Below are 14,803 nucleotides of genomic sequence, written 5' to 3'. Positions count from 1 at the left end.
GATGATGGAGGGAAGGCAAACCTATTAAATAGTTTCTTCTCAAGTGTATTCACTGACGAAAAGAAAATGCCACATGAGATGCAGGGGAATAAAATGAACCCCTCACAAAATATTACATACCTAACACAGGAGGAGGTGCGGAACTGATTAAAGAAGATTAAAATCGATAAATCGCCAGGCCCAGATGGAATACACCCAAGGGTACTAAGGGAACTAAGTGATGTGATAGCTAGGCGGCTATATCTAATATTTATGGATACTATCAAGACCGGGGTTGTACCATTGGATTAGCGCATTGCCAACGTGGTTCCAATTTACAAAAAGAGGTCCAAAAGAGAGCCTGGTAACTACAGGCTGGTAAGTCTCACTTCAGTAACTGGAAAAATATTCAAGGGGTTTCTGAGAGACGCCATCGAAGAATACCTCAAGGAGAACAACGGCATAACTCCTCACCAGCGTGGGTTCATGAAGGGTCGATCATGTCAGACTAATCTGATCAGATTCTATGATGAAGTAAGTTCTAGGCTGGACCTGGGAGAGTCTATTGATCTCGTATATCTGGACTTCTCTAAAGCATTTGACACCGTGCTGCATAATAGGCTATCTAAAATGAGACAGCTCGGATTGGGTGAAAACATGTGTATCTGGGTAAAGAACTGGCTCAGAGATAGAAAACAGAGGGTGGTAATAAACGGTTCATACTCTGATTGGGCCACAGTTGCTAACGACCTGATAGAGGGGCTGCACAGTAAAATATCAATATTTGCATATGACACAATTATACAATATAATCAATGCAACGGAGGACAATGTGCGGCTACAAACGGACCTGGATAAGCTGGGGGCTTGGGCAGAAAAATGGCAAATGAAGATCAATGTTGATAAATGTAAGGTTATACACATGGGCAGGAGGAATGGATGTCACCAATATACACTGAATGGGGTACAGCTAGGGAAAAGTGATATGGAAAAAGACCTGGGGGTACTAGTGGATTGTAGACTAAACTGGAGTAACCAATGCCAGTCAGCTGCTGCAAAAGCAAATAAATCTTGGGGTGCATTAAAAGATGTATAGGGACGAGAACATTATCCTTTCACTATATAAGACACTTGTCAGGCCTCACATGGAATACTGGTTTCCCAAATTTTTTTTACACATAACTGAAATTTTTTGATCCGGCATCTAAAAATCAGCGAGAACATTGTAAATATGGGTTCTAGAGCTTTGAGCCTTAAGGGCTCATGTCCACGGGCAAAATAGGATTTAGGATCCGCAGCGGATTTCCTGCATGCGGATCCGCATCCCATAGGGATGCATTGACCACCCGCGGGTAGATAAATACCCGCGGATCGTCAATAAAAGGGATTTAAAAAAAAATGGAGCATGGAAAAATCTGGACCATGCTCCATTTTCGTGCGGGTCTCCCGCGGGGACGGCTCCCGCGGGCTTCTATTGAAGCCTATGGAAGCCGTCCGGATCCGCGGGAGACCTAAAATAGGAATTTAAAGTATTTACCATCCGGCGCGGGCGGGGAATGTCAGCTGTTCCTCACGGCCGCATCTTCCTTGCTTCGGCTCGGCGGATGTGCCCGGCGCATGCGCGCGGCACGTCGGCGACGTGCCGCCGGCGTCAGGAATTCATCCGCCGGCCGAAAATGAAGATCCGGCCGTGAGGAACAGCTGATCTTCTCCGCCCGCGCCGGATGGTAAATACTTTTAAATTCTTATTTTCGGCGCTCATGTCCGCGGGGCAGGAGGGACCCGCTGCAGATTCTACATGTAGAATCTGCAGCGGATCTGATTTTCCCCGTGGACATGAGGCCTAAGAGTTTTCTTCAGAACTCTTGAGGTGCTACCCACAACTCTTATAAAATTGCAGGATTTCCCAAAATTTTGTTTTACACATAATAACTAATTTTATTATAAAGTTATGTGTAAATAATTTTTTAGGAAACCCGGCGATTTTATAAGAGTTCTGGGTAGCACCTCAAGAGTTCTGAAGAAAACTCTTAAGGCTCGAAGCTCTAGAACCCATATTTACAATGTTCTCGCTGATTTAGTAATATCATTTTTGGAAGTTAGCACATTTGTTGATTTTTTTTTTTTTTTTTTTGCTTAATTCGCTAGAACTATTTTTAAAATTAATTGGGAACTCGAACTCTTTGGGGTGCATCCAGAACTTAGGAAAAAAATTAACTTTTTTGAAAGATGGGGTGCTGACATCACAGAGATGGATGGATCTACTTCCACATAACATTGCCAACAGTGGATTTTGGAAGCTGTTGACTCGCAACCACCGCTATACCCTGTTGGAAGTTTGTCAGCTCTACACCTGGTGGCATCCTGTTGGTTTCTGTACTGGGGTATTCCTGTACGATACTCTGCTTTTATACCTAAGGCTGCCTGTCCACGGGTGGGTTTGAATTGCATTCCCAGAGGGGAACACAGTGAAAGCTCTCCATAGCAACGCGAGTGGAGAACCATTGCGATTCTCCGCTCGCGGGCGGTAATTCGCAGCATGCTGCGAATTTACCGCGATTCTCTGCGGTCAGCCTATCTGTCAGATAGGCTGACAGCGGAGATCCGTCTGCTGGCTCCTGGGCGGCAGTATCCCGCGGTGGGTCACCGCAACGCCCGAGGACAGGCAGCCTAACGCTTACACATCTAGTTTTGTGATAAACTAAGGCTCTATGCGCCTGATTTGTACAGGATCCTTCTCCTATAGCTGCTAGTACATTGGTATGCATATAGTGATGGATGTAGCGGTAGTTTTTAATTAGCCCCCTGGTGTCCTCATGCCTCATCTCCCCCAGAGGTTATGTCTCATGTCTTTAGTGATGCTGGGGTGACTATGATGTACAGCACCAAGTGATTCACCCGTATGTGCATGAGATCTAAGTGGTGTTTGATGTCTTCTCTCCAGGTTTCTAGTTTAGCTGATTTTTGCACTACAGAATAAGTTTAAAGGGAATCTGTCGTCCACCTAAAGCACCATAAACTAACTGATGGTATTAGGGGAGGTGAAAGGTAGCCGGGTGCTGCGTACAGCGTGACTTGGGAGTCAAACTTCATAAACATGGTGACCAAATTTCTTTTAAAGTTGTGAACTGTGTCTTCCGGATAGGTCATCTATAGTAGATTGGTGGGGTTTGTCGCCTGTGACCCCAGCCAGTGTGCCAATAACGGGCTTCGTATTTTCTAGTGATTGGTTTAAAAATGTGTGTGAGTAATTAATGTACTGTGACCGTCTTCTACCTTGTGTCTGCTAAGAGAACCATGGAAAATGGAAATGTTCCTTTTGTGTGTCCCCCAGCATTACCCCTCTGCGCATCCTCTTACTTTTGTTTCATTCATTAGTGCCTTCAGTTCCCTAAACATTTTACTCTTTGCAGTTATTACATGTACATATTATTATCACCCACTCTGCATGGCCCAAACAAGATTGCGATAGCGCTGTTCTCTCTAAAGGGTAGCCCGCGCACAATTTACTGCAAAGACAATTGGATTTATTTTTTTAAATTTTTTTATAGCCAGAATTTTTTTCTAGACCCCCCCCCCCCCCCCCCAATAATAATAATAGTAAGTTATGGCCCTTCTACAGAGTTATTGTTCAGAATCGTTCTGATTTTGGCACTTCCACAGGAATTTGAACGATAATCGTCCTGTGTAAACGCATACAGCGACTGAACAAGAGTTGTTCAGTTACTGCATATATGCTGTGAGCGATGCCAGCGATACCCGCTCCTGTGTAACAGCCCAGCAGCGAGTATCACTGTGGGCTGAGTGGCATCATTTGCCCGACAGCTTGTCTCGTGTAAATGGACCCTTACATGTAGTTGCCAGTTACATATTTCTTGTTGCATTGGCTACCGGACTCTTGGGACTTCCAGCCCTGAGATGCATAGAAAATAGTACCGTAACGTAGTGCACGATCAGATCCACACAAGGCTTGTTTAAGGTATAGCCGCGCATGACGTATTTTCCACAGTTGAAAATGTGGTACGTGCCAATGCAAACTTCCCTCACATGTGCAGCAATACGGTTTTCTTGCAAAATACATCAAGCCCACAGCTTTGCAAGTGTGATATCGTTCCGAGTTTTTTTTTTAAACTGATATATTGCACTCGCCCGTGTAAATGACGCTTAATGTGGATTGATATAGAAACTCGTTATAAAGTTACTTTTGCTATTAGATGCAGTAGATCGATAAATCCCACTTAGGCCGCCTGCAGACGGGCGGGTCGGATACGGCTGCTAGGATTCTTGCCGCGGGACCCGACCCGAGCGCCTGCAGAGAGCGGCGCGTACTCACCCGCGGCTCAGGCTGTTTGATGTGCTGGCTTGCCGGGCTGCCGGCGCATGCGCAGACCGGAGCCGGCGGCCGGGCAATAGAGCATGCCGCTGATTTCGCGCGGACAAACCGCGGCCGTCTGCCTAGGATTGCGGTTGCTAACGCAATGCTATGGCAGCTTCCAAGGGCGGAAATTCCGCGGGAAATCCTGCTGCGGAATTTCCGCCCATCTGCACTTGTTTTCTAGCCCCAAATCTTTTAAAAGGCGTCAATTCGGACATGGCGTGTGGTTCTACCACTAATTCAGTGTACCATTAGTTTGCGTTTCTGAGGCACTAATGACTTGTAGCAGAATTCATGCTTCATTTATTTGCTATGCATCATTTTTTTTTTCTTTTTTTTTAAGTTTACGTCATTGTTTATTTTATTTTTCCATTCTCTAATTTGTCCTTTTCCCCTGGATGTTTGATGATTCTCTAGAACCAACGAAACGTATGCTTTCCTTCCAAGGGTTAGCGGAGTTGGCTCATCGCGAATATCAGGCAGGGGACTTTGAAGCCGCTGAAAGACATTGCATGCAACTTTGGAGACAAGAACCCGATAACACTGGTGTTTTACTGCTTCTATCTTCTATTCACTTTCAGTGTCGCAGACTAGACAGGTGAGTATTTCTATACTGTTCTCAATCCATGTGGTTTATCACAGTTTGCCTTGTGGAAATGATGGCAAAGGGCATTTTAGTGGAAAGCGTTACGTCCTATTAGATTAATGTAGGCTTTCTTGTAATCTGTTAGTATATTACCCATTAAATGGTAGCACGTCATGTAGACTATATTAACTGTACGAGTGTGTTACAACATGTTGAAAATGGCTTCCCGCCCTCCTTAACATCCTCCGATGAACTGAGCGGTACGGCATATGAACAATGCAGAGATTCTAAAGTCTACACATTGTACCCCCCCTCATTGTGTGTCCGTAGTTGACAATTGTGCAAAGCCTTTTTGTTGCAGCTGAGGCTTTTTTAATTTCACAATATCCTGTAAATTGCCCAAACAGGATATTTATATGGACCCGAGCATCCCTGCAATATTTACCGTTTGGTGGGGGCTGCAGGGAGGGAGGACATGTTTTTTATTTATTTTTTTTAACGCATTATTGTTCATATATAAAATGGGTAATTAACATGCTGGATAATTTACCCCTTTTTGCACACATAAAACAGGAGCTATAAAAGGAAAAAAAATATATATAATCCCGTATATTTTCTGAAACATTGTGAAAATATCACCCAAAACTTTACAGTGACCTGCAGCTTTGTTAAAAGTTTGTGGCTAAACATCTGACCAATGTAGAGCCTGAGAGAGACCCCGCCACCTACATATGACACCCCAGTTCAAAGCCAAGGTGTGGCTGAGGGGCTGAAAACGGTAACGACGTGCGTCCCCTACGCTTTTCTGACTAGCTAATGCACACTATGCAGTATCAGTCTAAGACACGAGTGTGATTGTTCTCAGTGAGAGAAACCAAGTGATCTTGTAGATATGATACCTTTTATTGGCCAACAAAAATACATGATGTTACAGCAAGCTTTCGGGTCTTCTATCGATCCTTCATCTGTCTACAATTTCATTTCAGCCTGATGAAGGATCGATAGAAGACTCGAAAGCTTGCTGTGTAACATCATGTTAATTTTTTAGCCATTAAAAGGTATCATCTTCACAAGATTACTTGGTTTCTCTCACTGAGAACAATCACACTTAGCCAGTAAAGCAAACACGGTACCAAACCTCCCTTTTTTTCGTTTTAGTCTAAGATGCTACACGCTGCTTTAATTGGCCAGTGCTGCCTGTGTGAGCAGCACTAGGGAGTCAGAGCAGCATATAGTAGTCTGTCGATACATACCAATGCATAGTGACTACTCATGTAGACATAGAAGCTGTGCGGCCATCTTTATTTGACCAGGATGGCAGGGTCACTTTAAGAATAATTACAACTGATCATGTGACAAAACCAGCATGTGTGAATTCAGACTAATGCTAAGTAGGTCAGATTTCAAATGTCATGGTTGTAGGGTCAGTGAATGTTGGAGCGAAAACATCATGCGTTTTATGTAGCAGCATCTGGGCACAGGCACATACCCTCACGAATGCTGAAGACTACAAACGCATTCTGAATAGCTTGAGGTGAGTTCACGCACAGCGGCCAAAAACACTTGAAAACCATGCTGGTAAAACTTCATGTTGATTTGGTTCTTTGCTGCACTGAGGTAGTTACTTGTGAACTCACCCTTGAAAAAGAAACTTCTGGTGTTTCCAGAATATTGCACTTGCCACCCCAAAAGTCAGACCTCAACATCACTCAATGTATTCAGGACTGCTTGGCTTGTGACCAAACATCAGGGATTGAACTGATCTGAAAAAAAATCTCATCAGAAGCCCTTAGTTGAAAAGCAAGTCTGGAAAGAATGGAAGCTGTAATAGAGGACGGACACAAGGCACTGAGTCATATCGTGTTAGGTTTAAGTGTACAAGGCTTCTGTGTAATTTTGTTATAAGCTTTGGCTTGTCTTTCACAGGTCAGCACATTTTAGTACATTGGCAATTAAGCAGAATCCACTACTTGCAGAAGCCTATTCCAACCTAGGAAATGTCTATAAAGAAAGAGGACAGCTGCAGGAGGCCATTGAGCATTATCGGCATGCACTACGGCTGAAACCGGACTTCATCGATGGATATATCAATCTTGCAGCTGCTCTTGTGGCAGCTGGTGACATGGAGGGAGCAGTGCAGGCCTATGTGTCAGCTCTTCAGTACAATCCTGTAAGTTACACATTACCAACTTCATACAGCATTAGTGTTGAGTGTATGTTTTTAGTGTTGAGGTTCTGTCGTAAAGGCAGACAGTCCCTTTGTCAGAGTTTAAAGATGGTCATCAGGACTCTGGCTTCTGAGACTCCCAGCAAACAACTGATTTTGCAAGGGAATGTTGTGGCCCTCTAAACCTTTCCTTTACAGTGACAATTACAGAGGAAGTAAATGGCCATCTATGTAATACACTTCAAAGCAAACCTGCTAGCACATTTGAGCCCCATAAGCTACGTAATTGGTCTCAAAGGTGAGGGAACAGGGTGAGGGTGGATTTTAGAGAGCTGCTTTTTATACTCGCATGTCCTCCGTTCCATCGCTGTGCCCCCAAGAAATTGGCATGCACTCACAGCATGACCCTTTTCAGTAGGCTTTGTGCTCAGGTGTGTCTCATTAATCTCTGTGAGAAGAGAGCATGTTGACATACCCTCTGAAAAGTCATGCTATGCGCACTTGTTAACTTCTCGTGGGCATAGCACTTGAACAGAGTAACCAGTTAGTATAAAAAGCGTCTCCCTGGGACCCCTGTTCCCTCACCTTTGAACCCCATAACGTAGTTTGAGGCTCAAAAGTGCTAACAGGTTTCCTTTTAAGTTGCTTAATTCTTCAGAACACCTCTGGCTTCTTGACTATTAACAAAGGAATTCCAGTTCAGAGTAACCCTTTCGCTGCCAATGATTTTTTTTTGTGGATATTTTGATCTTCCTGTAGCCAGAACATTTTCTCGTCTGTATCATTGGCCGCAGCAAAGACCATGAGTATAGCTACTGCCACTAGGAAGCGACACTAAGCAGATAGTGTTAACTCCTACTAACTATATCCCTCCTGCAGGCACCACGCTAATCATGTTTTAGCTACATTTAAAAAAATCACACTGTACTACCATACTCATATATTTTCTGGAAGCAAACAATCTGCTGATGGTGGTTGACAGGTTATTGACAGCTATGTTCAGCTTCACATAACTTTGCGATAAACAGAAGCATGGTCTTTAAAAAAAAAATTCATTAACATTTGCACCTAATATACTCTCATCAACTTGGTCTCTCACCTACAGCTTTCTGTATCTCAGGCTGTATTGCCGATAGAACATTGATTTTGGAGGGGTTTTAAAACCAAGATTATCTTTAAAACAAGACCAGAATCAAAACTCTATTTGTGGTCCAACCTGCGATACAGGTTGTAGAAATACAGAGAGCTGCAGGCATATGCAACTCTCATCTCAATCGGCTATATCTCAGGATGTGTTGCAAATAGAGCTTTGTTCTTGATCTTTTTTTAAAGTCAAGATTCCTAAGACTCATTTACACGCAAAGATAATCTTTCAAAGGATTGAAAGATTGACAATGCATCCTGTGCAGAACACAGCATGCTGTCTTTTTTCTTGCATGGGCTGCAGAGAGAATACAATGTTATCTGTAGCTCATGTGGAGAACGCAGCGGGCGGTCTGAATGATGGTTTATAAACGCACCTTAATATTCAGACAAAAAGTACACAGTGGTAGCATTTACACGCAAAGGTTATTGCTCATACGCCATAGTTTTAACTAATTTTGACTGATAATCGTTGCGTGTAAATGGTCCTTTATCTTTTAAAAGAAGACCACAGCTGTCTGCCACACATTCGATGAAATAGCCGTTTGAAATAGCCGTTTCAAGCAAGGACATATTTCTTCTACTTTTGTGACTACTGAAGTGCCAGGGGATGAGGCTTAGGCAAAGAAAGGGTTAAAATTATTTTTTGCAGAAAATAACATATTTTTTTCCCCCCCATTCCTTATTTATTAACTTTTTTTTTTTAAACTTTTTCCCTGCCAGGATTTGTACTGTGTGCGCAGTGACCTGGGTAATCTACTTAAAGCCCTAGGTCGCTTAGAAGAAGCAAAGGTACGTTTCAGGTTTCGTGACACTAAACTTTTTTTATTGCAGCATCAGTGCACTGAATCATCAGTTCTGCCACAGTTTAGCTTTATTATACAGTGTTTACTGCGGTGTGTTAATGGAATGAGGCTGTAAATTAAGAAGCGTGATCCAAGGAATATAATGGATTGTGCAGCACCTCCAAATACTGAGGAGCTGTCCAGCTGTTTGGTAAACCCAAGTGGAGGTTTCCAATTTGCAAAGGTACTTCTTAATTCTTACCGCAACTTAAATTGTCAGCCATTTTCAATTGGTCTTAATCCGCTAGGTCATCTAGGGTGATGAACTTAGAGGCATTACAAACCCCAACAAAAAAACCCACTTTTTATTTAACTCCTCTGTTCCCGCAGTACATGTTTCTTCTTTATGGAAGAAAGGCTATTAGAAAAAATTTAAAAATGGATCCGAATCAGAATACTTTACCATCGTAATAGGATGGTCTATTTAAAAAGGATCAAGGCTGGTTTGTATTAAGAAAATGGACTGATGGAAAGAAAACAATGGTATATGAAGGTGGCTTCTAGCAGTTAATGTTCAAAGAAAAAAAACTTCTATTCGAAATGTTGTTTAATACATTTTACAGCTTTGCACTTGGTTGTGAACTGTAATTGTGGATTCCTGCAGTCTTGTTACAAGCCATCTTGTGCGTCTTGCGCCGCTAGGGAAAGGAGTTGGGAGAAACGCGAGGCCAAGTGTGCATATCCTCTGTTACTCCAAACCCCACGCGCATGCAATCGCATGGAGTGGTAATGCAGTGTAGCTGTCCATTTGTCTTGAGATCTTTAAGTTAGTGGGACTGAATTTTGTCAATGGTGGGATTTTGAATGCTAATCTTAGAGGTAGCTGTAATCTAAGCTATGGAATCGGTAGCATGTAAACTGAAACTTTTCAACGTTTAATGGTTCTCAGTCCATCAAATAGACAGCTAACACATTTCACTTCACAGCAGCTTTAGCGTCACTTGCATAGGAGCAAACCGCGCGTGCATAGGATGCTGATTTCTTTATTTCAGAGTTCTGGAGGCACCTAGTGTGAGAGACTTTTCTTTGGCAAGGAATTAAGGAAAGAAATATTTCAATCAAATATGACTTTCTTTGTAATCAGAGCATTTCCAATATCAAGCCAGCTGTTTCCTTGTAATCAAGCCCAAATTTATCATCTGCCTTATTGAGAGCCTTTCTTCCAGCCATGCACTTTGCCACCACCCCCTGAACCTCCTGCATGTTAAACATGAAAGCCAGCTTTGTCCTTGTCTAAATCATAGAGCATATCCAAAAGCATTTCACTTGCTTTGTTGAGATCTTTTACTAATGATATTGTTTTATTTTCTCTCTTGTTTTTGGTTTTTACCACTGATATTGTATTTAGAAGGTTTCAGGTGGGTGAAAACTGCTATTCCATGCGTAAGGTGCCTCGCTGAAGGGAGCTCGAGGCCTGGATCTAGGCAGACATGCACCTCCTCCTCTTCCAGCAAGGAACGCACCGAAAAGTCACATGAGAAATATGGTAACGGGTTTGTAACTGCCACAACAAAACCATTTGCTCCATGCCTGAATCCTTCTGTCTTGTGGCTTCGAAAAAACGGCTTAAAATGTTTTATTTACAAGCAATTTAAAATACAAAATTTATAGACCAATGGCCACAATTCTTTAAAGGAAAATATACTATATAAGAGAAATTGGAGCTAGTTTAGATGTAAGCTTCTAACTCTTCCAGATGTTCATTATTTTTTTTCCTTTTTTATTTCTTCTTTGTTTGGACTGAACCGTTCTGCTCCTCATCATACGCTGTGAACCTGCAGCAGCGCAAAGGCTGCGCTGCGGATTGCGCCTTGCGTGGGGAAGAATCCAAGTGGACAGTCAACTTGATGGTTAACCTGTAGTATGTTAAATATCGGGTTCTCTTAAGGGGAGGGAAGGATTGGGATTCTCATTTCCTCTCCTTTGATATTCTTCCTATACATTGGGTTAATAAATCAGGTTGGCTGCTTACTTTTGCCAGCGCGTCGGCGATTTGCGGCAATAGCGTAGTATTGCTCTTTAGCATGGGAGCGCTTGCGATTTTTGCGCTTGCATTGCAGGGACCTAGACCTGTTTGCAATCCTATCATTTCTGGTTTCTGTGCCACCTTTTGCTTTGCAGTTCACAATAAGTATTGGTGAACGAAGTGTTAATATGTCCTATAATTGGAATACAAATCGGGATAAATTAAGTAAATACTTTAGGACAATAATTGATAAAATTGAATTCATAATGGCTTAACTCAGAAATGGTTGCTTGCATTTGGGTGTGGGTTTGCGCTGGCGTAGGATTCATCGACTTGCGCAGTGTTCCAAGCGCTGGCGAGCCTATGCTGCAGGTTCACTTTTTGCGGTTTGGAGAATGTATTGTAATATATATTTTTCTCTTGTTTTCTCAAAATTCCCATCCTTCTCTCCCTTTCCTCTGCTTAAACCCTTCAAGGCTTGTTACCTGAAAGCAATTGAGACCCAGCCAAACTTTGCAGTTGCGTGGAGTAATCTTGGGTGTGTATTTAATGCACAAGGAGAGATTTGGCTTGCAATTCATCATTTTGAAAAGGTATGTATTACCTCAGAATTGTCTTAAAAGCAGCATAAAAATTGTAACTTGGGACCCTTTTGCACTGAATGATTGTATCGTTCAGATTCTCGTTTGATCCCGCGAATATGAATGATACTACTTCTAAGCAAACGCTGCCAGCGACTGAATGACGTCAATAATTTGTTTACTTATTATTCTTAGTTTACTTTGCAAGCAGAAAACTCAAATGACGATCTGCCTGTGAGTAAACAGACATTCATCTATGAACAACTGCTTGTTTACTATGAATGGATTCAGGTAGCTGGAAAAAATCTCTGGCCAGGAGACTTATAAGGCTTCCATGCTCCTCTTGGAAATAAGCAAATGGGAAGATGGAATATTGACTTGCAGGAATGCTGCCTTCCAATAGGTGGCGCTGCAGGAGTATCCCATCTTCCCATTTGCTTATTGCCCTAGAAATATGCTTGTGATTCAATATAATTGTATGATATTCCACATAATAGGATTTTTCTTTTCAGAAATTGTGCTTTTTCTTAGGAAATATCTGTCTGCATATGTATTGTTCCCAAAAGTGTTAGTTGTAAAAATGTTGAAGGCTTAAAGTATCTTGGGGCAAGTTCTTTATTCTGGCCAGCTCCTAGACCATTCCACTTATAATAACACTTAGGGTGTCCTTACACATTAGACTAAAGTTAGAAATAGATGATTACAACTAAAATGAGTGTTTGTAAAACTTAAGTTATTAGTGGCAGTGGGGTGATGCAGTATACATAAACCAAACGCACTCGTCTCCGCTGCCGCTCACTGCCTATCTGGTGGTGTTTGCGAGTGCTGCAACTGTCAGGTGGGTGGTTTACCCACTTTGACCCCTGTAGCCAATAGAAGGCCTGACAGGAACAAAACTGATCACATCCCGTAACCCTGCTGGGGACTTCTGCATTAGAGGCCCACGGGATAGGTTTTCGGGTTGTTACTGGGCCTTGTGGCCTAGTGATGTCACCTGTCAGGTGATGCAGTGCCGGACCTCTAAAAACGGCTGTCCGCGGCCGCAGGGAGTATATTTATTTAATATAGTTTTGGGCACAAGGAGCCCAAAACTATAAAATGACTTGGAAAACCCCATTAACAACGGAAGATCGTTTTCGTTAATTAAATCCACATTGTCATTGTCTTGAAATCAGTCAGTTGTGCTTGATTTTTTTTTCTCTGCTTATTTGTGTACGAAAGATCTTTTGACCAATTATTGCATCTTTTATTGAAAGATCTTTTGTCCATCATCCGGTGTCGCTGAATGTGTCTGGCCAGTTTGAACAACTTTGGCCAATATAAGCTACAGTTTGTATGGTTGCATCTGTGACACCAGATGATTTCTAGTTCAACCATCAACCTACTGCTATCCACTGTATACCTTAAGGCCTTTTATTTGCTTTAAACTAAAGTTGCTGAGAATAGATGATTTCAACCATAAAGAATGTCTATTGGATGAAATTAACAATGCACTGAAAACAAGTCGGCTGTTTTTTGAAATTTTTATCCGATAGCTGGATGACAACATTCCCAGAAAGATTGTTCGCCCATTGCCTGCTGCCATTTAACATGTATGGCCAGTTGAACTGACTAAAGGTCACTGAGAACTAATACTGTGAAAGGCTGCTACTCTGAACGATAGTTCACTAGATGATCATATGTTCAACCATCAGCCTACTCCTATTTGTGGCCAGCTTTAAAGTTAACCGGAGCATCTGTATGCTTTCAAAGGTGGCATCCTTTTGGCAAAGTGACATTTCTTAAGTGAGCTCTTCAGTACAATCCATTCTTTTTAATTTGCAGCTTGCCAGCTCTATAGTATGCACTGACTTAGTCAAACCCACTATTTGGAAGAGATGTCTTTACAGCAATTTAGTCCATGTTCATATTTTTATACTTCAGAGTTGATTTTAAAAGATCAAGTTTTCCTGTGAGCTGATAAGGTCCTCTAAGATTAGTTTATAGCAATATGGGAGCTTAATTATTTCATATCTAAACTGTTTCATTGATTTCTAGGCAGTAACTCTTGATCCTAATTTTCTGGACGCCTACATTAATTTGGGAAATGTCCTTAAAGAGGCTCGTATATTTGACAGGTAAAAACTTCCACAAAGTTGTAGTTGACATTTTGATGCTTTTTGTGCTCTGTTATATAAATATTTTGTACTATTTTTCCCTCCTGAAAACACTTCAGTGCTTTTTATCTTGACCCCTTTTCCATCTTTTTCACACTGAGTTTTGTCTGTTAAATCAGTGTTCCCCAACTCCAGTCCTCAGGGACCACTAACAGGTCATGTTTTCAGGATTTCCTCAGTATTGCACAGGTGATGTAATTATTGTCAGTGCCTCAGACATTGCCACAGTTGTTCTTACTATGGGAGATCCTGAAAACATGACCTGTTGGTGGTCCCTGAGGACTGGAGTTGGGGACCCCTGTGATAAATGTATTTGTTTAACACATGTCAACAAAGTACAAAATGGTATGCAAATGTGGATCTTTATAGGCTTCCATTTAAAACGTTTGTTTGCATACATTTTTACATGAAAAAGGTACACTTTATAAGGAGGAAAAGAATCTATGGAAAATGTTTCTCTACAGAAGCTACTTGTTGCCTCCCTGCCTCTTCAGTCTGCTTCTCGAAACTGAGGACGTGTGTCAAAGGGGGATTTTTGTTTTTCCTTTTTTTTCAGTTATGTATACATTCCCTGAAGGGAAAAGTGTGTTCTTCTATTTATTATATAATACAATTTATCAGCCTGTTAAAAAGCATTAACCCCTTAATGACGCGGCCATTTTTCGTTTTCCATTTTCGTTTTTTCCTCCCCCCTTTAAAAAAATCATAACTCCTTTATTTATCCATCCACGTCACTGTATGAGGGCTTGTTTTTTGCGGGATGAGTTGTATTTTTCAATGGTGCTATTTAAAGTACCATATAATGTACTGAAAAACTTTTAAAAAATTCTAAGTGGAGTAAAATGGAAAAAAAACGACATTTTGCCATCTTTTAGTACGTCTTGCTTCTACGGCGCACAAATGGCAACAAAAACGACATGATAACTTTATTCTATGGGTCGGTACGATTACTACGATGCCAAACTTGTTTAGGTTTTTTTTTTACTATACTCCTCTTTTTTTTTT

General features: G+C 41.7%; 1 protein-coding gene across 5 annotated transcripts in view; it reads left to right on the top strand.

Annotated features, from left to right (window-relative positions):
• Positions 1-14,803, top strand: part of OGT (O-linked N-acetylglucosamine (GlcNAc) transferase) — a 32,811-nt gene that overhangs the window by 8,210 nt on the left and 9,798 nt on the right. For 2 of the 5 annotated variants that reach the window (XM_066580845.1, XM_066580844.1), the window contains exons 2-6: positions 4,772-4,952; positions 6,867-7,110; positions 8,974-9,042; positions 11,538-11,654; positions 13,680-13,759. In XM_066580845.1, the coding sequence (XP_066436942.1) occupies positions 4,772-4,952; positions 6,867-7,110; positions 8,974-9,042; positions 11,538-11,654; positions 13,680-13,759 (691 nt within the window). Of the gene's footprint in view, positions 1-4,771; positions 4,953-6,866; positions 7,111-8,973; positions 9,043-9,167; positions 11,655-13,679; positions 13,760-14,803 lie in introns of those variants that run through there. The other 3 variants (XM_066580846.1, XM_066580847.1, XM_066580849.1) reach the window with 3 other exon arrangements.

This window comes from Eleutherodactylus coqui, chromosome 10 (assembly GCF_035609145.1).
Source record: "Eleutherodactylus coqui strain aEleCoq1 chromosome 10, aEleCoq1.hap1, whole genome shotgun sequence".
NCBI lineage: Eukaryota > Metazoa > Chordata > Amphibia > Anura > Eleutherodactylidae > Eleutherodactylus > Eleutherodactylus coqui.
The sequence above is the reverse complement of the archived record's forward strand: the minus strand, read 5'-3'. Positions and strand labels throughout refer to the sequence as shown.